This window comes from Haliotis rubra, unplaced genomic scaffold (assembly GCF_003918875.1).
Source record: "Haliotis rubra isolate DU_JTF1 unplaced genomic scaffold, ASM391887v1 Scf49, whole genome shotgun sequence".
NCBI lineage: Eukaryota > Metazoa > Mollusca > Gastropoda > Lepetellida > Haliotidae > Haliotis > Haliotis rubra.
In genome coordinates this window covers 836,589-859,720 of record NW_025767179.1, presented here as the reverse complement: position 1 = coordinate 859,720, position 23,132 = coordinate 836,589, and the positions used below count along the sequence as shown (strand labels likewise).

Here is a 23,132-nt window from a genome sequence, read left to right as displayed (position 1 = left end):
TTATTACTGTTTTGATCTTAACCATATGTTCACATGGGTTTTTTAAGACGACAGTTCGCAGCAAGTTTTCGTGATGAGTGCCACTGATGGGAAGGATATGCTTTGGTTTTCATAAACAAACACATGCTCATGATTTGGTCAGAATCATAATAGACTCTGCTTCTCCGAGAGATTGCTTGTGATTATGGACATGTCTTTGTTGCTTTTGTTGCTAGTTGTGGAACTTCCTTATATTATTCTACTATTTATTCATGACAATTATAGTTAGAATAGAATAGAATAGAATAGAATAATACTTTAATGCCTTTTCAGGAATTTGTGTTACATCAGCAGAGCTACTGACACATTAGAGAGATACGAAACATATTTACATAAATTCTTTGATTTAGGTATCTTCACATTTGTTTAAGAGAGATATGGTACTTGGAATAAAGGATGTACGGGCTCTCTTAGTTTTCACAATTGGAACTTTGTAGCGGCCTGAAGGGAGGAGGTTGTATTCCGAATTTAAGTAGTGAGTACGGTCAGATATGATTTTGACAGCTTGATTCAAGATTTACCGCTCATATGTTGATGATAAACATTCAAATCTGACTCCAGCGATTTTACTTGCAGCGTTAACAATTTTGTCTATTTTAGATTTGAGATGAACTGAGAGAGATCCGTACCCGTACAATGGAAGGAAAATGTTAAAATACTCTGAATAAATGCTACATAAAAAGATGACATCACAGATGGGTTAACATTAAAAGATCTCAGTTTACGCATGAGATGAAGACGTTGTTGACACTTTTTGTATAGGGCTTCAGTGTTAGAGTTCCAGTTCAGCTTAGAGTCAATGAAGGTTCCCAGATACTTATACTCCGACACTGTTCCAACACATTCACCGTTGAATATCACTGGAAGCATTTCTGTGGGTTTACTCCAAAAGTCAGTTATCAGTTCCTTTGTTTTTGTGACATTTAAGAGTAAGTGGTTTTCTGCACACCAAGTCATAAAATGATTAATGTCCTTTTTATACAGTTCCTCAGAATCAGTGTCGTTCATTTTGCCAACAATTGCTGCATCATCTGCGAACTTTACAGTTTATAATGTGACATGGAGATAAAGAATCACTGTCTGTCATACTTAATGTAATGAAGGCATGTAAAAACATCTGGAATCAGGCTTGTCACAGTTTTGATCACATTTCTCTCTCATGATGAATGTATTTAACTTCACATGCTTCAATATTCCGTTTCTTGTTATCAGTTGCAGTCATGGCAGTTCTTCTGTAAGGGTTTGGCCTGATATATAAAGAAATAAATATACATTTCATATTCTAGGATTGGATTGACATTTGCTGTGAATGCTGAATCTTCTTTTGGACATTTTCTTTCATATTGCTATACATTATGTATATATGTAGTCGTGTCAACACATATGTTCATTTTTGTAATGGTATTTTGCCATTATTTGACCTTTGCACTTTGACCATAATAAATGCACTGAAGCAGCTGTTCAGAAACCACAAGACCAATGACTGACTGACTGACTGAGTTTTGTTTTACGCCGCTTTTAGCAATATTCCAGCAATATCACGGCGGGGGACACCAGAAATAGGCTTCACTCATTGTACCCATGTGGGGATTCGAACCCGGGTCTTTGGCGTCACGAGCCAATGCTTTAACCACTAGACTACCCCACCGCCCCACCAGACCAATGAAGCTATTTAGTTATATGCTTGTTCCCATCGATGATGATGATGATGATGCTTGAATGTGTTCTTGGAATTTGAATATTTTGAAGAGCTTTGAATCCAATGTTCCGCCATTTTACTCCTCCATATTTGTATAAAATGTAAAAAAAAAATTGGAAGTTGTTTAGTTGGTTGTGTGATTTATTATATTGGTAATTCAGTGGATGCTGTATTGATACAAATTTAAAATACTGACACTAAATTGATAATTCACTTTCTTAGAAATGTTCACAGGTTACCATGGTAAAATAGACAATAAGAAACAGAAAGAAGTTTTGCCTTAATTTAATTAATTGCAGTTCAATGTTGGTAATTTCTGTTCATAAACATACAAAATAATAATAGCGTTATTTGCTATATTGAAATGTTGGGATAGTTTGAGTCAATATGTCAGTGCTAAAATGTTCAATCAAAAAAGTGCCTAAATCTATCCAAAGGACGTAAATACAGTGCAGCCATGACGTCCCTTGTATCACTGGGGAGTGGTATCGACAAATGTCAAGTGTATCTATATAATACAGCCATTGTCCTTCATCCATAAAGGTTTTATTAATTTACAGACTCTGATCTTTCATTGTCCCCTGTGAGATATAAGACTTAAAGCAGCATTATACACTCTAGTGATTATCCTCCTCCAACAAACCAACAAGCCGTTCTATGCATAAAGAGTACCTGGAGTTAGGTGTTTCAGTGGGTACAGTTTGCTGTACTATGTGACGGAGAGAAAATTACCCTGTGGTTGATAATGTGAGCAGTAAGGTGTATAGGGACAGGGACATGCTATCAAACAAGTCTGACCACCCATTCCAGTTGGTCACCTTTTGTGACCAACATTGGTGGCTGGGAACCTTTTCCAGCCCCGAGTCCTCCCTGGAGGGTGGTCACAGAGACCATGGGTGCTTGTGTTTGTAGGTGAGGGTGTACAAATCCACTGACAACCAAGTCTATAACTTTTAAGATTAGGGCTATGACAAGAATGCCTGAATATATTCTTTTCTTCAACAAAACTTAAGAAAAGCAAGATTTGTGGATGTCAGCTTCTTTATTGTGAATAACACGACGTTTCGGGGTGTATGCTTGCTCCTTCATCACTGGAACAAGTTGACACCCATAAATCTTGCTTTTTCTTATGCGTTCCACTTCTAATTATAAATGCCCTTCAAAGATTTCAACAAAGCTGTTTAATTACTGAGAGAACTTAAAGCTATTATTTGAGTAAGTTCAAGATTGAAGTGTATGCCCTTTGGCAGAATATACTAACTCATTTGAGTTTGAAGTCTTCGTGAAAATGTAGGAATCAGGAAGAATATAAGACACCCATTGAGCCTCATGTTGAAGGCACTAGGAATCAGGAAGAATATAAGACACCCATTGAGCCTCATGTTGAAGGCACTAGGAATCAGGAAGAATATAAGACACCCATTGAGCCTCATGTTGAAGGCACTAGGAATCAGGAAGAATATAAGACACCCATTGAGTCTCATGTTGAAGGCACTAGGAATCAGGAGAATATAAGACACCCATTGAGATGTTAGGCACTAGGAATCAAGGAGAATATAAGACACCCATTGAGCCTCATGTTGAAGGCACTAGGCACTATAAGAACCCATTGAGCCTCATGAGAATATAAGAGACACCCATTGAGCCTCATGTTGAAGGCACTAGGAATCAGGGAGAATATAAGACACCCATTGAGGTCTCATGTTGAAGGCACTAGGAATCAGGAAGAATATAAGACACCCATTGAGCCTCATGTTGAAGGCACTAGGAATCAGGAAGAATATAAGACACCCATTGAGCCTCATGTTGAAGGCACTAGGAATCAGGAAGAATATAAGACACCCATTGAGCACTAAGAATCCTCATGTTGAAGGCACTAGGAATCAGGAAGAATATAAGACACCCATTGAGCCTCATGTTGAAGGCACTAGGAATCAGGAAGAATATAAGACACCCATTGAGCCTCATGTTGAAGGCACTAGGAATCAGGAAGAATATAAGACACCCATTGAGCCTCATGTTGAAGGCACTAGGAATCAGGAAGAATATAAGACACCCATTGAGCCTCATGTTGCAGGCACTAGGAATCAGGGAGAATATAAGACACCCATTGAGCCTCATGTTGAAGGCACTAGGAATCACAGAAAGGTTCTTAACTATGAAATATGTATACCACCTCCTTGATTGTTTGTAAGTGCAATGTTTTGAATGCTTGCAGGCTTGAAATTGAACACAATACACAACAAAATAACTAAGTTTTCTCTGTTGAAGAAAATGAGCATAAATTGTTACCACACTATCCCCAAGTATCAACTACCCATCAAAAGTTTAGACTCACTTAAAGCATTCACAATATGTCATGTATATAGGTATGACTACATCGAAGATGAATTTCTCCACTAACTTGGGGGAACTAGTGGCAAACCTTATGCAGATGAATTGCACAAGGATCATGATTAAATTGCTGAAAAGCATGTGCAGCTATTGTGCATGTGAACAGTTGCGTTTTGGTGTGAAGTTTTGTTAAGAATTTGCCAATTTGCACTAAGTTTCATCATTTATTGAACTCATGACAATAATCTTTTCAACGTTACAAATTTGTTTTACAATACATCAGTTCATGTGTACACAGTACCTTTAAACAGTATGGACTATTTTGCAAAATCTAGTTTAGAACAGTTGACTGACATAAGTGGCTACATTTACACTAGTGAGTCTAAACTTTTGATGGGTAGTATATCTATGACTGAAAGGGCTGATCCATGCAGATATGGTGTTAACTTTACTCAATGAAATGCCTTCCTTTGCCATGGTTAAGAGGTAGGGTTTTAAGAGTTGAAGAGGGGATGAGAGAACAAGGTGATGACTTTCTGGGATCCCAAAGAAATCCAGAAGATGGACTACCTCCTGAAAGATCAGCATTATTATGCCTATCTGCATCAACAATTTTGTGGAATATCAAGGCTAAACATTGTAAACACTCACTACAGGTGTGTTGTTCCACCAGGACAATGTGCAGTCATTTCAGTTCATGAAGTTTGAACTCATCAGACTTCATTCGTATTCATCACATTTGGCACATTGGATTTCCCCCTCTTGCCCGATATGAAGAATTTAGAACCAACTGGCAAGCATTATGCAAATGAAGATGACTGTTTCTTCTTGGGTTAATTTGGAGAAGCCTTCTACAACAACTGGATCATGTCCTTCCAGCATCATTGGCAGAAGTGTGTTCATTCTGAGGGTATTATGTTATAAATACAAAGGTAATGATATTTTACTGGCCAAGTTATTTCCAGAAGCCTGAGGACTGCCATTAACTGCCCATTTTTGTGCTATGATAATTTATCAACACTGTCCATCATATTTAGGCTCAGCAACCTATTGAATTCTTTGGGAGAAAGTTTGTTATTTCTGACAGTTTGGCTGTGTTGTCTACTTTTTCAGGCATGTGTTTAAAAATTTCCCTGCAACCCCAAATTTAGCAGTTTCTACAAGTCTTATACATATCGAAATATAATTATTCTCCTGCTACTGGAAGAAAGTTTCTAAACCTGATATAAGTGGCCTGTACAGTAGGTTTGATCACAAGCACTCCCAGCAATTATGTTATGTCTAACACACTTTCCTTGTTTGTCTACACTCCAAGAGATTTGTGTATGAAGTGGGAGGTACTTGATGTGTGTTGTGGTTTATGAAACACTTACAAGATGTACCCTACTGTGTAGTGTATACCTAGTTACCAGCTACAGGCCATGGGGTGTGAAGTCTACAGTAAATACAGCTACTTCTATTTAATACAGTAATCAGTCACCAAGGTTTATGATGTGATTTTGATTAATGTTGAATTTCACTAAAGTTTCATTCACAAGTTTTATATTTAACTGCCAAGAAGATACCAACATTTTATATTATTATAATGTAAGAATGCGAGAATAAAAACCATGGAACAACATTTTCAGAAACAATTATGGATTTGACTTTCAGTATTTCATGTATATTTCACCTTATCAACTGATGAATGTTCATTACATAAAATGAAACTTTATACATATTTTGTATTGATTTCTTTCCCTAATCAGAGATTGCCAAGGCAACAATGCCGTATATTAATAATTTGTTATTACACGTCATATAAATCATGTGATTATGTAGCAAATGCATGTCACTGTCTGCCACTAAAGCTGCTGTCCATAAGCATTAAGTCTTTTTAGTTTGTAAAGTTCATGTACTGAAATAAAATCTGATGTAAATAGTTCCAAGATATAGTCTTGGACTATGAAATTCAAACCTCATAACACTTCAGACCAATATGATATGAAGAATTCATATGTTTTATGTGCATGTCAAGTCATTAATTATGTATTACTTGAGCAAAACATTGTTATACAATATAACATAAAAATATCGTTTGATCTGAACATGAAGAGACATCACAGTGGTTTAGAATTTTAAATAAATCATGTAGTAAATAAGTCATTAGTTTAGTTATGGAAGTTTTAAAGAACCTCCCACGTGATGTAAACTGGCCCTGGCTTAATTGAGGTTTTATATTGATTCATCATATCCCCTACTATGACATGAAATGTTGCTCACCTCTCTGGCATCAGGTCACTCACAGAACAGACAAATGGTCCATTATCATTAAGAGGATTTAATCCTTGGTACTAAGATAACACGTGTACACCTGTATATCAAGATTATCCTCACCGAAAGTTAACACCGATTTCTGGGTACACGGGTTGTCCTGACGATGTCACCCAGGATATATACGTTGTCGTATCAACAACCCAGATAACAGATAAACCACTCGGTGTGTCTTTATCAGCCTTGTGTAATATCAACTTCAGCACAGCCAAATGAGCTTTCACCATTGACAACATATTTTATGGTTGTTTGCTTAATTGTATTTACTTTTTCTGGGTAGGTTTGTAATACTGGTCTGGGTATTGTGGTTCCCCACTAGGGACTTTATTGCCTTGAAAGTAGAGTGTCAATAGTTAAATAATGTCTTCACAATTTTCAGTAAGTGTCTTTTGTGTGATTTATTGTTGCTCGTTCAACCTCCGGTCCTGACTTAAATAGGAGTTCATTGATGGGAACAGTAAATGTTTGTTTAGAGTGCCTTGGTTGTGAAGTGCTAATTGATATCGGAGTGGTGAGAGGCTGTTGATAATAGCTACCTGGACATGTCTGCCATGTATTTGGAGCTTACATGGGAAGAGCTTCCAATCCAACACCCTTCCCCATTCCGATATTCAGTTTAGCATTTTTATTATCAGCTAATTTAATATAACTTTTGAATAGAAAAAAATGGAGTTAGTGTAAACACGGTTATTGACTACCTACTGAATTCACATTTTTCTCCAGGGCCATGTGAGTAAATCACCATCTTTGAACATCTTGTTTGATATCGGTTATTTTTGTAATACACATTTGTTTCAGCAAAAGCGGATAACAAAGAAATACATGAAAGGATTTTATGTTTATTGAGGGGTGTACCTGAAACACTCATGGTTTTGGTTGGTCATAGTGTCATTAGTGATATAAACTAGCACTGCACAACCAAGGCACCTGAGACTAAATTTTATTGTTCGAATCCCGGATTGGTCTCAACACGTACTAGACTCTGTACTTTACTGAGAAAGTGTAATCACAAATATAACATATGTTTCATAAGTGAAGTATGTGTGCTGTGTTGTGCACTTTGGCAATCAACAGTTGTTGAAGAATAATTGGTATTAGGTCATCGTAACTTACTTTAATGTATCTGACTTACAGTTGTAGAAGTTTAGCACTTTTAAGACATTTCAAAGTTTGTGGGGATCACGGATGGCCCTGACACGTGACTCATCTGGGCGGGGCGCTTCACTACACAGAGTTGTCATCCCTTGGGTATTTCCGTGTTTCAGTTTGTCAGTACTACAGGCTCCTCTTGGGGGTAACTCCCATGCCACGGGTAAATGTATCACTCGGTGCTTCGCTCCATCAAGCTGAGACATCAAGATAGAAGGGTGGTGGTGGTGTGAGCCTTCAATAACTCAAAGTCTGTGTATTTAAGCTGTTAACTGTCATGATTCTGTGGTAGAATAGGTCCCCACATTGTGAAAGCTCACTAGCAACTGAGTGGGATGAGATAGTTGGTGGTGGAATATTCTTTTAGATGTTTGTTGTACCCCAAATGCATATTATTTTTCAAAAGTCTGATTGGAATTTGATATGAATAGTCACACATATGAGTCAGCTGTGTTAAGACTTTTGAATAAACTTTTGGGTCACAGTGAATCAGAATGTCGGAGTATGTTATCATTATCTATTGCACAGAAAACATATGTTTTCTCAATTCCCATTTGAGAATTAAGACAGCATACAAATTGATTTTCTTAGAAGTCCCATGTTGATCTGTGATCCTGTCAGGTGCATCCATGGTGATCTGACCCCCTGATCAAAGGGAGACAACTCCTCTTACCTGTGACCTTCGGCATGTATGTGTGCATGCATGTAGCTAGTGTAGTGCATATAAGTAGAACTTCACAAAAGAATCACATGACACAAATTGCTTTCCAACATATCCCTTTATCTTCAGGGAGAAGTGATTGCAGTTACACATTTTATTAGCATGTACTTATATCATGATGTTACTTTGCAAGTGTACATTATCTTGAAGCTTCTAGTGCCAACAAATTTACATACTAAAATGAAAATTGCAGTCTGTGCCAAAAGATTTTATGTCTGCTGGCTCAAGCATGGTCCTTAGCTTCATAATAAGTACATTTTAATTGAGCATCATCATATGATGTCACTGACACTCAACAGATTTTACTGGACGCGGTCCTCAGACTTGCAGCTTAGTAAGTTCACAGGCAGAATGTGTGATTGATACTATTCTTAATTTAAACTAAAAGTTTCACCTATTTAGTCTACCTGCAGCATCTCTTTGTGAGAAAATATGGCAATGACCTTATTTTACCCGTGCTGGTTAGTATTAAAGGGAGGCAACTCTGATGATGGAGCTGATGACTTGAAGCAGACTGTCATATCCTTGTCGTAGTAGAAGGATGAGAAGTGATTCTGTCAACCTGCTCAAATCTCATGCTACATTTCATGGGATCCGTGATCAAATAACAGTACAAAACATTTTGACAATGATTCATGAAACATCTATAAAATAGGAATAAAGTATTATAACTTGTTTAAAGTGTGATGTTTTTACAAGTAAATGATGATTTCTCTTATGTGGGCATGCAATACATGGCTCCCTACTGAACATGAATTACATAATGGAAATAAGACAGTGGATGAAACTATTTATGACAACTTTCCATTATCAATTCTGATAGAGGTTTCAGTCAGATATATTTTTTTCACAGAACATAATTCCTTCCCACCCAAAGTCTTTGTTCAAGTTGATAAAACAACTTTTATTCTACCTTTGCCAAGACAATCTGTATGTACCTTTTACTTCAAACTTAAAATGGATTTCTCCTCCAAAGAACATTTGACTATATTCAAGCAAAGCATGTTAAAACACTGGTTTTGAATCTACTATACAGTTTCATAAGGAAATAAAGCAAGGTTGATTGCAAGTGAATATATACATAATAGAGAGAAAAGGTCTGTCTCTTCTCCCCATACATCAATGATTCAAGAAGCTCAGTGGGACATGATATCTTTAGTTCAAGAGCCAAATGCTGCCAGTCAAGAGCAAATGTTAGGGACAAATGTCTCAAAAGGTGGAATGTACTAGCATCCCCTTTGTATCCAGCATACGACATCGCTAGTAATCAACATACCATCATCACTAGTAACCAACATAACAGCATCACTAGTAACCAACATACCAACATCACTAGTAACCAACATACCATTATCACTAGTAACCAACATACCATTATCACTAGTAACCAACATAACAGCATCACTAGTAACCAACATACCAACATCACTAGTAACCAATATACCGCATCACTAGTAACCAACATACCAGCATCACTAGTAACCAACATACCAGCATTACTAGTAACCAACATACCAGCATCACTAGTAATCAACATACCAGCATCACCTGTAACCAACTTACCACATCACCAGTAATCAACATACCAGCATCACTAGTAACCAACATACCAGCATCACTAGTAATCAACATACCATCATCACCAGTAACCAACTTACCGCATCACTAGTAACCAACATACCAGCATCACTAGTAACCAACATACCAGCATCACCAGTAATCAACATACCAGCATCACTAGTAACCAACATACCATCATCACCAGTAACCAACTTACCACATCACCAGTAATCAACATACCAGCATTACTAGTAACCAACGTACCATCATCACTAGTAACCAACGTACCACATCACCAGTAACCAACATACCAGCATCACCAGTAATCAACGTACCAGCATCACTAGTAACCAACATACCATCATCACTAGTAACCAACGTACCCGCATCACCAGTAATCAATGTACCATCATCACTAGTAACCAACATACCAGCATCACTAGTAACCAACATACCAGCATCACTAGTAACCAACATACCAGCATCACTAGTAACCAACATACCAGCATCACTAGTAACCAACATACCAGCATCACTAGTAACCAACATACCAGCATCACTAGTAACCAACATACCAGCATCACTAGTAATCAACGTACCAGCATCACTAGTAATCAACATACCATCATCACCAGTAATCAACGTACCACATCACCAGTAACCAACATACCAGCATCAGTAGTAACCAACATACCATCATCACTAGTAATCAACGTACCATCATCACTAGTAATCAACGTACCACATCACCAGTAATCAACATACCAGCATCACCAGTAATCAACGTACCAGCATCACTAGTAACCAACGTACCATCATCACTAGTAACCAACATACCAGCATCACTAGTAATCAACATACCAGCATCACTAGTAACCAACATACCAGCATCACTAGTAACCACTATACCGCATCACTAGTAATCAACGTACCATCATCACCTGTAATCAACGTACCACATCACCAGTAATCAACATACCAGCATCACCAGTAATCAACATATATAAAGCCATTTGTAGTAAACAAAGATGAACAATGTATATCTGCTGCCTTCATAACATACAGGAGATTTTATGTTTTTTCAAACAAAACACACACAATTTTATGAAATATGTTTATAGCAGATTTGAGGTACACTTGCTTATATGTCACATATGCGTCAGAGAGGAAAATAGGTATTTTGTGTGACTAGAACTAAACCTATAAATGTGTATGGTATACTTCCAACTGTATGTGTGTTGATGGCACTGACTCATAGCCAGGAATAAGTCTTTTTGAGTTGAATTTGAGATGTCAGGGCACCGAGTAAGTGAATGAACAGATACACAGTCAGGACTATCAAGTGAATTTATGTTCTTGGTCTGATGTTGCAGTTTTTGACTGTATTTGGATCTATCTAATTTACATTGTCATCCTGAAAATCCACAGTTTTGTGGAGGGTCACACTAGGTATGTGTATAAGCTGTAAGCTGGATGATCTCACTTATGACAAATGTGTTGTGTTTTGATGTGCTGCAATCATGAAAATAAATAAAACATGCATTGATGCAAAGCTGAAATGATGTGATTTTAGGGTGTGTTAGAAATGGATTAATCTACTCAGGCTTGGCATATACTATTTATCGTTGTAATATACCACATGTCAGTCTGTATCTGACTCACCTTTGCTCATAGCGTACAGTTTGTAAGTAAAATGGAATCAGACAGACTCCATGAAGGAATCTCTTTGTACAAGACTGTGAAATTATCACAATCATACCCAAAAGCCTATATGTCATTGTCATTTATAGTATTGCGAAAGTAGCTGGTAACTTCTGCTTGGAATGGGCTTCCTTTTCGTTGAGGGTGTTGAAGGTTCAAACTTTATTGTGTCAAAGTTCGCACTTTTCACTTTTACATTGCTGCCCTGGTTGTTGTGGACACGTCGTGACCTAGCTGCAGATTTAGGTGGGGATGACCGTGTGTGTCGTGGTCGTCGAGGCGCCACAGGGCTGATGTCACGAGCTGTCCTCATCTTTGTCGCTGTCGTCAATGATTGTAACATAGTGGTCAGGAATGCGGTCTGACTTCGGACGCGTTTTTTTCTGGATGACCTCATGTTTCTTCTTTACAAATGTTTTCTGTGGGCGAACAAACATTGCGTTGTGTTTATCATAGAGTCTGTCAACATCTGACTCAAGTTGAGCAATGTGCTTCACCAGATAATCTTTCTCTAGTTGGAGACGTTGGTTGCGCCGTTTCTCCTCTGAGAGCTTGTAGCTGAGATCTCTCTCATTTATAGTGGACCTGAAAAATCACAAAAAGAATATGTATGCACCAAGTTCCTTGTCATGGAACTAAATCTTCTTGAAATACATTAAACTTATGCAGTTTTCCACTTTTTGGCTTCAGGAGACATGACATACAGTTTGATCTTCTTCATACAGGGTTGATGCATGCTGTGGATATGTGCATACGGTCGCTTGTGTGTGTGTGTGGGAGGGGGGATTCGAGGTGAAGGTGGGTGTGTGTCTGTGTGAGTTTCATATATGTGAACATGTGCACACACTAGTCTGGGCTTATGCAGGCTGTATTGTCAGAGCTCACTGAAATACCATACTGCAATTTAACATTGGTGCCCCTTTTAGACAGTATACACTGGCTCTAAGCCAACAAGTCCTTGCTTTGTCTGCTTAATGCCTAGCACCAAGATGGAATCAAAAAGGCCATGATGCACCCATGGGACTGGGCCACCCATATTAATTCTGAAACACAAAGCTGTATCTTCCAAAACCCTGTAGAGGATCATTTAAAAAATCAATGAAGCCAAGTGAGACAAACATCAAATTTCCAGAGAGTCCTCTGTGTGAAAATAAATATCTTGGTGTGCATAGACATGGATATTTCAGGCTAGTACATGTATCTATCCTCAGATTCCTATGCTAGTCACAGGAGGCAACTTAATGTAATGAGCAGTCAGACAGGTAGATTGCATGCCACCATGTCTATGCTCATTATTGCAAATGTGTTTGTCTAATACAGCTGCAAAAAATATATATATTTTGGGCTTTTGTCTTGTTGTGTGGCAATCAACTACATACAAATGTATAGATACTAACTTCTCCACAAGCTGAGGAAGAGTCAAACTCATACGGTCCACATCTTCAAACTTATCCACACACTGCATCATCACCCGGTCTAGACAGTTCATCCTGTCTAGAATCTCCTTCACCTGCTCCTTGATCATTCGGAAACTCACATCTACCTCAAAGTCAAAGTCAGTGCCATACATATGTATAGCCATGTCCTCATACAACTCCTGGATGTCCATAGCATTCGTGTCTGTTTGGACTTCTTTGGAGGACTGGAATACAGGTGTGGGGATCCGTACAGCCTCATCGGACATCAACCGCTTGTTTTGTTGACGAGTGCGTTCCTTCTGGATTTCCTCAGCAAGCCACTTTTCTGTCTCCTTCTGCTCTGTCTCTGTCAGATGGAAGAGATTGCGCTTTATGAAGATAGTCACATTCCTCTTGATGTCATCATCTGGCTGTTTCCGACTGGTGGCTCCGTACATCCAGTGATTGGCTCTGTAGTAGGAATTGAGAAGATGTATGTTGGGTGAAAGGTTTGGACGAATTGTATTGTTTAGTTACAGAATGATAAAACTGATTCCATGTTGATTTAATTTAAAGATTATTATGTTTGTTCTCAGTGTTAAATTTTTTAACATTAGATAATAGGTTACTAGAAATGAACCCTTTTATTTCCCATTTCTATAATTCGAAAAAGTATCAAAGTCATCTCTTTGGCTGGATTGAGTTGAAATTGTGAAATAGACAAGGAAAACACAAAACAGAAGCCACCACCAAAATAAGCAACAGTGCATGCTAAGCCAAGTGTAAAACTGTCTTGTGCTGGGATGTCACAAAATGGGAAAAATATTAAAACAGAATTTCCTTTGAAGCGAAATTGTTTGCAATTCTGAAATGTTTTGTGTGACATGTTGGGGCAAGATACACTCACCTTTTTGCAACATATAGTATCATCACTGTTTTAATAGTGATTCCTAAACTCATACTCATGATATAGATGAGACTGTACATTCCACACTGCTTTTAGCAGAGATTTCTTATTGATGTTTAAAGGGTTTTGTTGCTTTTATTAAACAATGCGTTGACTATAATGTACTCCTTTAAAAATGAGAAATATCAATATGAAATATGAAAACAACTTACTCTCGTCTGCAAGCTTTAATTACAGAAAAGTTACTGCATGAAGTCAGGATGCAATGGGTGAAACAGTTTCAGTAGTTGATGGCAAAAGTAACAGATTTATTATGTTACCTGTGTTCATGATAACAAGCTATGAGGAAAGAGGATGTAAAATTAGTTTTGAATGGGGATGAAATTTTGTGATTTATCATTTTTTAACTGAAAATAAGTTGTATCATTGCTTGACATCTGAATATTTGTGGAAATGAATTAGTTCATGTGTAAATCTCTCCAACATTCATCTGATGTCAATATGAAACATCTCCCAGATGCATTTGTGATTGGCATTATAATCTGTACTTAATATGAATTACTTGTACTTCAATTCACAGAGAGAGATGAGAATGGTTTAACATTTACAAAGACCTACAAGGAAAAAGGAAGGGTTGGGGTGCAGCGTTAGTAACCTTTTTGAGAGGGCACTCCAAATATTGCACCTGAAGCTGTAATGGATGATGCAATCTTGAGTTTAGCTTCTCTGTTCTTCTCCTCGATGTAGCTGGTCTTCATCTTTTCAGCCAGCCAGGGGTTGGTTATTGACAGGATCTCCAACAGCGCGGTGAAGGCCTTGTAGCCTCTCTTGGGCAGCAGCTCCAGCAGGCGGTGGGCCTTGCTCACGTAACTCAGCTCATTCTGAAACACCAGGAATATGTGACATGCCTGGAGCCTTGCTCATGTAACTCACCTCATTCTGAACACCAGGAATATGTGGCATGCCTGGAGCGTTGCTCATGTAATTCAACTTGTTCTGAATACCAGAAATATGTGGCATGCCTGTAGCCATGCTCATGTAAGTCAGCTCATTCTGAACACCAGGAGTATGTGGCATGCCTGGAGCCATGCTCATGTAACTCAACTCATTCTAAACACCAGGAGTATGTGACATGCCTGGAGCCATGCTCATGTAATTCAACTCATTCTGAACACCAGGAGTATGTGACATGCCTGGAGCCATGCTCATGTAACTCAACTTATTCTGAGCACCAGGAATACATGACATGCCTGGAGCCATGCTCATGTAAGTCAACTCATTCTAAACACCAGGAGTATGTGACATGCCTGGAGCCTTGCTCATGTAACTCAACTCATTCTGAACACCAGGAATATGTGACATGCCTGGAGCCATGCTCATGTAACTCAACTCATTCTGAACACCAGGAATACATGACATGCTTGGAGCCATGCTCATGTAACTCAACTCATTCTGAACACCAGGAATACATGACATGCCTGGAGCCTTGCTCATGTAACTCAACTCATTCTGAACACCAGGAATATGTGACATGCCTGGAGCCATGCTCATGTAACTCAACTCATTCTGAACACCAGGAATACATGACATGCCTGGAGCCTTGCTCATGTAACTCAACTCATTCTGAACACCAGGAATACATGACATGCCTGGAGCCATGCTCATGTAACTCAACTCATTCTGAACACCAGGAATACATGACATGCCTGGAGCCATGCTCATGTAACTCAACTCATTCTGAACACCAGGAGTATGTGGCATGCCTGGAGCCTTGCTCATGTAAGTCAACTTGTTCTCAATACCAGATATGTGTGGCATGCCTGGAGCCTTGCTCATGTAACTCAACTTGTTCTGAATACCAGATATGTGTGGCATGCCTGGAGCCTTGCTCATGTAACTCAACTCATTCTAAACACCAGGAGTATGTGACATGCCTGGAGCCTTGCTCATGTAACTCAACTCATTCTGAACACCAGGAATACATGACATGCCTGGAGCCATGCTCATGTAAGTCAACTCATTCTGAACACCAGGAACATGTGACATGCCTGGAGCCTTGCTCATGTAACTCAACTCATTCTGAACACCAGGAACATGTGACATGCCTAGAGCCTTGCTCATGTAACTCAGCTCATTCTGAAACTCCAGGTATATGTGACATGCCTGGAGCCATGCTCATGTAAGTCAACTCATTCTGAACACCAGGAATATGTGACATGCCTGGAGCCATGCTCATGTAACTCAACTCATTCTGAACACCAGGAGTATGTGGCATGCCTGGAGCCTTGCTCATGTAACTCAACTCATTCTGAACACCAGGAATATGTGACATGCCTGGAGCCTTGCTCATGTTACTCAGCTCATTCTGAAACACCAGGTATATGTAACATGCCTGGAGCCTTGCTCATGTTACTCAGCTCATTCTGAAACACCAGGAATATGTGACATGCCTGGAGCCTTGCTCATGTAACTCAGCTCATTCTGAACACCAGGAATATGTGACATACCTGGAGCCTTGTTCATGTAACTCAACTCATTCTGAACACCAGGAATACATGACATGCCTGGAGCCTTGCTCACAACCTCAACTCATTCTGAACTCCAGGAATACATGACTTGACTGGAAGAATGTCATTAGATTTGACATGTTACTTGTATGGTTCTGGCCACTGATCTGTAGGGTTGGGGGCGGTGGGGTAGCCTAGTGGTTACAGCGTTTGCTCGTCACGCTGAAGACCCGTGTTCTATTCTCCAAATGGGCACAATGTGTGAAGCCCATTTCTGGTGTCCCCCACCGTGATATTGCTGGAATATTGCTAAAAGCGGCGTTAAACCAAACTCACTAACTCACTCTGTAGGGTTGGGAATTGGTTGTAAACTCATGTTTGATGATAGTGTCAACCAGCTGATCTTCAAAATGAATTTAGCAGTGTATTCTCGCTTGTTTCCAATGATATGTTCAGTAAAACTAGATCACACCCAACAGAACCAAACAAAATTACTTTTGCACTACATTTTTCAAAATAGATAATAATAATAATAATAATAATGTGTCCATTTATATAGCGCCAAACTCCACACTGGGTATGCTCATAGCGCTGACTTTTTCCACCGGGTACCCATTTTCCTGCTGGGTGAACAGAGACAATTTTGAACAAACTCACTTGCCTAAGGTGAGACCACATGTGTCACATGTTCTTCGTTGTGGGGCAGGACTCAAGTCCTAGAAACTCTTAGGAGTCAAGCTGCCAAACACGGTCACCCATCCAAGGACTCTCCGAGCTCGACGCTGCTAAACTCCACCGATTTGTGACCTGAGCTTTGAGCCCAGGACCACGCGCCACCACTAGATAGTCAAGGAGCTTATGGGATTCCGTGAAAGGTTTTGATGAAAGCAAATCATATATTCTTTTGTGTTTATATGTTAAAGGAGTATAAAAAAATGTTTGGTTCCAATCTGAATATTGATGCGAAAGCTATTTTTAGCTCAAAATCCAAGATGGCCACCAAAATTTAACCGGGAACTGAAAAAGTTTCAAAAACTCGGAACAAAACAATGGTTTTAATATCAAATACCATGCATACTAGTATTTGGTTACGGAATATATTTCTCATATGCTGTAAGTCACCAGATCTTTTTAGTTTGATTTTAGTCTTAAATTTACATTAAAGAGTCATTTTTAGCTCTAAAAGTTATAATGATGAATAAAACCCCCATTTCTTCACAAGGCATATATTTTGTATAGAACTAGTACAATATGAAAAAGTAATATACTTTTTACCCTGTTTATCAACTACATTGTATAGAAGAGGTCTTTACATGAAACTGCGACCCAGAAATATACTCTTCAAAAAAAAGAAACGCACATGCCATTTTTTTGAAGGATTTCTTGCATTAGTTTAAGAGCTATTATTTCATGTAATCCCAATGGTAAAAAGTTGAAAATTCAAACGTCTATAGACAAAGCCTTTACTGTTGTGTTTCTGTTCTCTTGAGTCCACAAGATGGCGTCAAAGTCAGTCTTTGTATGGCCACCATTGGCAGCAATTACAACTCGGCAGCGTCTCAGCACAGACTGGATAAGTTGACGAAATAGCTCTAATCATCGTAGGCGACTTCAATTTCCATTTTGACAACAAGGATAACCATGACATTAAACGAATAATTATTCTCCTTGAAGTCCACAACTGTGTACAACTCGTGTCAGAGGCAAGCCACAAAGGTGGACACACTCTGGACTGGATAGTTACCCGTGATTCAGACGCATGTGTCAGTTGTGTACCTGTATAGGATCTACAGCTCTCTGACCATTTCTATATATTTGTGAGCTTGGAGCTCTCAATACCCAGTCCAAATGTGAAGATTACTCACTGTAGGAACATGCGCTCCCTGGATATGGATACTTTTAAAGACAATTTGCTAAACTCAGACCTTATACTTGAGCCACCATCTGATGCTGAGAGTCTCGTTCTGCTATACTATAGAGTTCTATCTGAGCTGCTATATAGACAAACATGTACCAGTGAAGGACAGAGTCATACCAGTCACTAAAACATCTGCTTGGGACTTCACACCTGAAGTTCGACAAGCGAAAAAAGACAAGAGGAAAGCAGAACGCAGATGGAAAACAATCTTTCCTGGAGATTCATCTCCAAATGTATATTTCAGCCCAAAATCACTCAACAACGGTCATCAGACAAATCAACATCTCAATTCTAAGATTGAAGCCAACGAGTCAAGTCCAAAGTTGCTGTTCAAACTTTTGTTCAGTATCTTGAGTAAACACTTTGAATTGACACTTCCGACATCTGATGACAATGAAGTAATAGCACAGACATTTTCGGATTATTTCTACAAAAAGATCCAAGAACATTCATGACAAGATTTCGTCTTCTGCGGCTGTGGATGAAGCTGATATTCCTCCAAAAATGTTTGATGGCACGCCTCTTACTCATATTGATAGTTTCACTGATATTTACCAACATTAGTGCTGATTATTAACTCCTCTACTTCATCTGGTTATACCCCAAGTGTACTCAAGTCAGCTCTAGTTAGGCCACATCTGAAGAAATCAAGCCTTGATTAGGAGGATCCAAAAAACTACAGGCCTGTTTCACACTTAGCATTTATATCCAAACTCAGTCCAGTCCAGTCGTCTCATGGGCCACCTTTCCTGGCATAACCTCTATGAGGTGTTCCTATCCGCCTGCAGAGCACACCACAGCACAGAGACGGCCCTGCTGAAGATCCCGAATGACCTACGATGTGGTATCGACACAGGACAAGTGGCCCTGCTCACATTACCATGGCCTAAGCAGTGCCTTTGACACGACTGATCACCAGAGACTCCTCAAAAGACTTGATACAGAACTCAAGGACTCAAACCGTTGTTGTTGGTGAGTCTGTTTCAACCGCATCTAGGCTTGAGTGCGGAGTCCCTCAAGGATCCATGCTTGGTCCGATCCTCTTCACCCTCTACACTGTTCCACTTGGCTCTGTTGTAGCAAACCTTAATCTTGACCACTTCTACGCAGATGACACGCAGCTGTGGAAGTTATTTCAACCAAACACACAGTCAGCTATAGAGCGTCTCTCTGTCAGACATCTGACTGTTGCCAGAAGATATTCATGGATGTCATCAAATGCCTTGAAATTAAATTAAGAGAAAACAGAGTCCATTCTTTTGGGACAGGCTGGAAAACGCGAGCAGTGTGACATGACTAGTGTGTGTGTCTGTGGAGCAACCATTCCTCTTTCTTCCACTGTCAACGATCTGGATGTTGTCATCGATCAAGATCTAAGTATGACAGTACACGTCAAGTATGTCACTAAAACTTGCTACTTCCATCTCCACAATATCAGCAAGGCCAGACCGTTCTTACCAAAGATGCCTCAAAAACTCTCTGCCTCAGCCTAGTCACATCTCGTATGGACTACTGTAACAGCCTTTTGGCCGGATCTCCATCTTGTGTCACAGACCAACTCCAATGCAAACAGAATTTAGCTGCTCGCATTACCTCCCAGATCACCAGAAAAAAGCACATTACACTAACTCTTAAGGACCTTCAATGGCTGCCCGTGAAACAAAGAATCTCCTTCAAACTATTCTGTCTCACATACCAGTGCATGACTAACACGGCCTCAGTCTAACTCTCAGATGTACTTCAGGCTTATACACCATCTAGATCTCTCAGATCAGGGAATCAACACCTTCTTGTTATCCCCAAAGTCAAACAAGCTAAATATGGACACCGTGTCTTCTCCTATCCTGCTGATTAAAAAAAAAAAACCCCACATTTATTTGTATATCTTTTTTTTCAAAGATTATAACCATTTTAGAAAGTTATTCGATCTGATGACTTGAAAATTATTTCAAGGGATTTAATTGAGAGAGTGTGAAGCAGAAAATAGTGTTTTCTCCCCATCATTTCAATATATTCTTATCTTTTTTCAAAGAACTCTGCTTTTAGAAGAAAAACTTCAAGCGTAATAATAAGAAATTGATAAATCATAATCTGATATTGACATACTACATTTTGAAATAAGGACTGCTCCCTTACTGACAGTCTCACCAAACAAAAAATAAACATCTCTTTTTTGTTTCATACATAACTGTTCTTTAATAACTTGATTTACATTGAGATGATGAAATGAAGCAATCATATACTTACAAAATGCACAAAACCTACATCTGCTTAAATTCGTCTGCTAGCTGCCATTTTGAGAGAGGAAGTGTTCATTATATATATTGGGGTTTTCTTTTAATAAAATATTTCATGAAATAGAGAAACACACTTGGATAAAGTTAATAACCTCAAACTTTAAATATTCAACTCTCCCATTATGACCTTCTGACCTTTTAGCAACCTTTTCCACAACCACTTTGTACAGTGCTCAAAAGTACTATTTGCACCATATTTCAACTTGGAACCAAACTTTTTATTTAACTAGCATGTCTGATGAATACAAAAAACACAATGTCTTGCTTTCATCACAAAAGTTCCATGGGACTTGCTGTACCCATCCTACCAGACTAAGACCCAGGCTACAAACTTTTTCATGGTTTCTCCAAGTATTTGGTAGAAAGTAGTGAATCTCAGGATGACATTACCCTCACAGGTCAAGAGGGGTTAAAAAAATGATTGTTTTTGATTACAGGTTTTGCAGCTTGTTCTGGATTTGTTGTTAATTTGGATCTTTCAGTCAATCTTCCAAGTTTGATGGACTGGACCATCTATACTGTTCTGATCAGAAGGTGATCATACTGACCTGAATGACAGCAGACATCTCCTTGTCCAGGACGTTACTCTCACAGAATGCACACAGGAAACTCTCTGTGACAACTATTTCATTAGCAAGACGATGTCGGTACTGGCCGAGAACCCTCTTCTCAGCTTCGTCCATCTTTATGGGACTTCTGTCACTCTGGCAATGAATTAGTCCTTTATCAGACTTCATGAACATCCTTATGAACAAAATCACTTTGTTGTCATAATTAAGACTGAGTGAAGAGATCAATACATATCAATAAATTGGAAGCTTTAATACATTAAGTTTAAAATCAGTATATTGATTTGTTTTGTTTGTAGCTGTGGAAATATGTTAAGATATCTCCTTTAAAGACTAAAACAATTTGTTATCAGGAAATCTATATCAGTGACCTGTAAATGGTTAATCTGATCCTCTTTCTAAGGGATTCCTTTCAGTACTGAGTATCACTGATTAATTTTTCTTAAAACATTTGGAAAATGTGGAAAAAAAATTAAAATACACTTTAAGAAAATGCTTGGTTAAACCAGGGATGGTGATTTTCCGCTGATCCGCGGATTTCTGCGGATTTTATTTCAAATTGTTCAATGGTGAATCATCTAAATCCATTGAGAAACCCTCAATTCGATGACACAATATTAAGTTTTCAGCTGAAAATAGATTTTCCTGTTGCCATCCCTGGTTAAACACAGGTTGAAATTGAATTTCCTTTTTAACTTTTACAGTGGAAAAATAGGCTTTTAGTTCATTGCTTGACACGATTTCGCATATTCATCGGAGTACTAAAAAAAATATTTTAGAAAAATTAACCATGGTAAGCATGAACATTCAGCTTGTATCAACAGAACATTACTACAGTGATCTGTGGATTGTGAGGTTTTTCAATTTGTCCCAGGTTCTTGTTTTCAATAAGACCTTTTTTAGTTTTAACAGAAATCAATTCCAAAAGCAGAAAAACAAAAATATATTCTTTCACCCAAACATTCAAACATTAAATTACCTCACCTCGTTATAGTCCTGTATGCCTTCGTCCTCTACATGGAAACACCTTGACTGAGGCCGTCGTCAGCAGGGATCAGTGCTACATCGCTTCAGTGACTGCCTTGTTTGAGTCCATACCTTTGCCAAGCCATTCGACAACATGCAATATAGATACCTGGATCATACCTCATATCTCGCCATGCTTACTGCATTACCCATGATACACACGGAATGCCTGGGAATCATGGCTACGACACAGGGTTGTCATAAGGATATGAAATTAAATCCCTTACTGTCATTACAATGCAGGGGCTGAGGTTATTTGTAGATGTGTATGGATGTTTTGTCATTATCAATCACTGTAATCAGCTCGGACCGAGACGTCAGGTGGCTAGGATTCAATACTGACAACTGTAGATCACTACTGGAAAACTTTTAATGCACAGGGTACATAATAGAGCAATAGGGAATTATCCATTTAAAAAATATATATTACAAGATGATAAATGTGAATTATGAATAAACCATTATTTTTATTGATATGTTGAAAGAGTGATCAAGAGTCTTTGATTTCAGTTATAAATACAAGCATGAAATGATTTGGTTATTTTTTAGTACTTTCTTTCATTTCATATCAGTTGTTCTGATAATTTTTCCTTCATTCATACAAAATGTATGAGCCATGTACCGGCATCACTAACAATCTGTAACTAGTGGGAAAGAATGAGTACACTCTGATGTGTTAATCCCCCTGTAAAACACACAGAAGCCATTACCTAGATGTCATGGTGAAGGTTAAACATTTACCACATGCTTAGTGATTTATATTAAGTAGTCAAATAAAGGTTATATCCAGACTTCACTTATGTTTTATCAACATCTTCATATTTTCTGTGTTGATTACAGATATTCTCATATAGGTAGTTTACTGTAAATATCAAAGTATACTAACAGTCGCTTAGTTCAGTTATTACTCTTCAAGTTACGGGAGGTGAGACAGAGGTCACAGGGTCATGAACACCAGGCCAGTAATTGTCGGTTGTCATGTGCCAGGCAAGGGT

At 38.6% G+C, this 23,132-nt stretch overlaps 2 protein-coding genes across 2 annotated transcripts in view; one reads left to right on the top strand and one right to left on the bottom strand.

Annotated features, from left to right (window-relative positions):
* The window catches only part of LOC124291333 (serine-rich adhesin for platelets-like), a 148,829-nt gene that overhangs the window by 43,051 nt on the left and 82,646 nt on the right, over positions 1 to 23,132 (top strand). The window lies entirely within an intron of this gene.
* LOC124291339 (death domain-containing protein CRADD-like) lies at positions 10,226 to 22,206 on the bottom strand. The gene is made up of 5 exons (XM_046728318.1): positions 22,096 to 22,206; positions 21,091 to 21,246; positions 14,506 to 14,701; positions 12,914 to 13,384; positions 10,226 to 12,101 (listed from the first exon to the last, which is right to left on the bottom strand). Exons 2-4 carry the CDS (start codon positions 21,223 to 21,225, stop codon positions 13,317 to 13,319), a joined length of 399 nt encoding a protein of 132 aa, XP_046584274.1. The 5' UTR covers positions 21,226 to 21,246; positions 22,096 to 22,206; the 3' UTR covers positions 10,226 to 12,101; positions 12,914 to 13,316.

Bases quoted from the DNA above. Each gene is read 5' to 3' on its own strand.
- LOC124291339 (XM_046728318.1), bottom strand. From the start codon at position 21,225: ATGGACGAAGCTGAGAAGAGGGTTCTCGGCCAGTACCGACATCGTCTT. The intron at 14,702-21,090 runs GTCAGTATGATC...CTGGTGTTTCAG, and splicing joins AGATGTCTGCTGTCATTCAG to AATGAGCTGAGTTACGTGAG. The intron at 13,385-14,505 runs GTGCAATATTTG...TTCCTACTACAG, and splicing joins ATCATCCATTACAGCTTCAG to AGCCAATCACTGGATGTACG.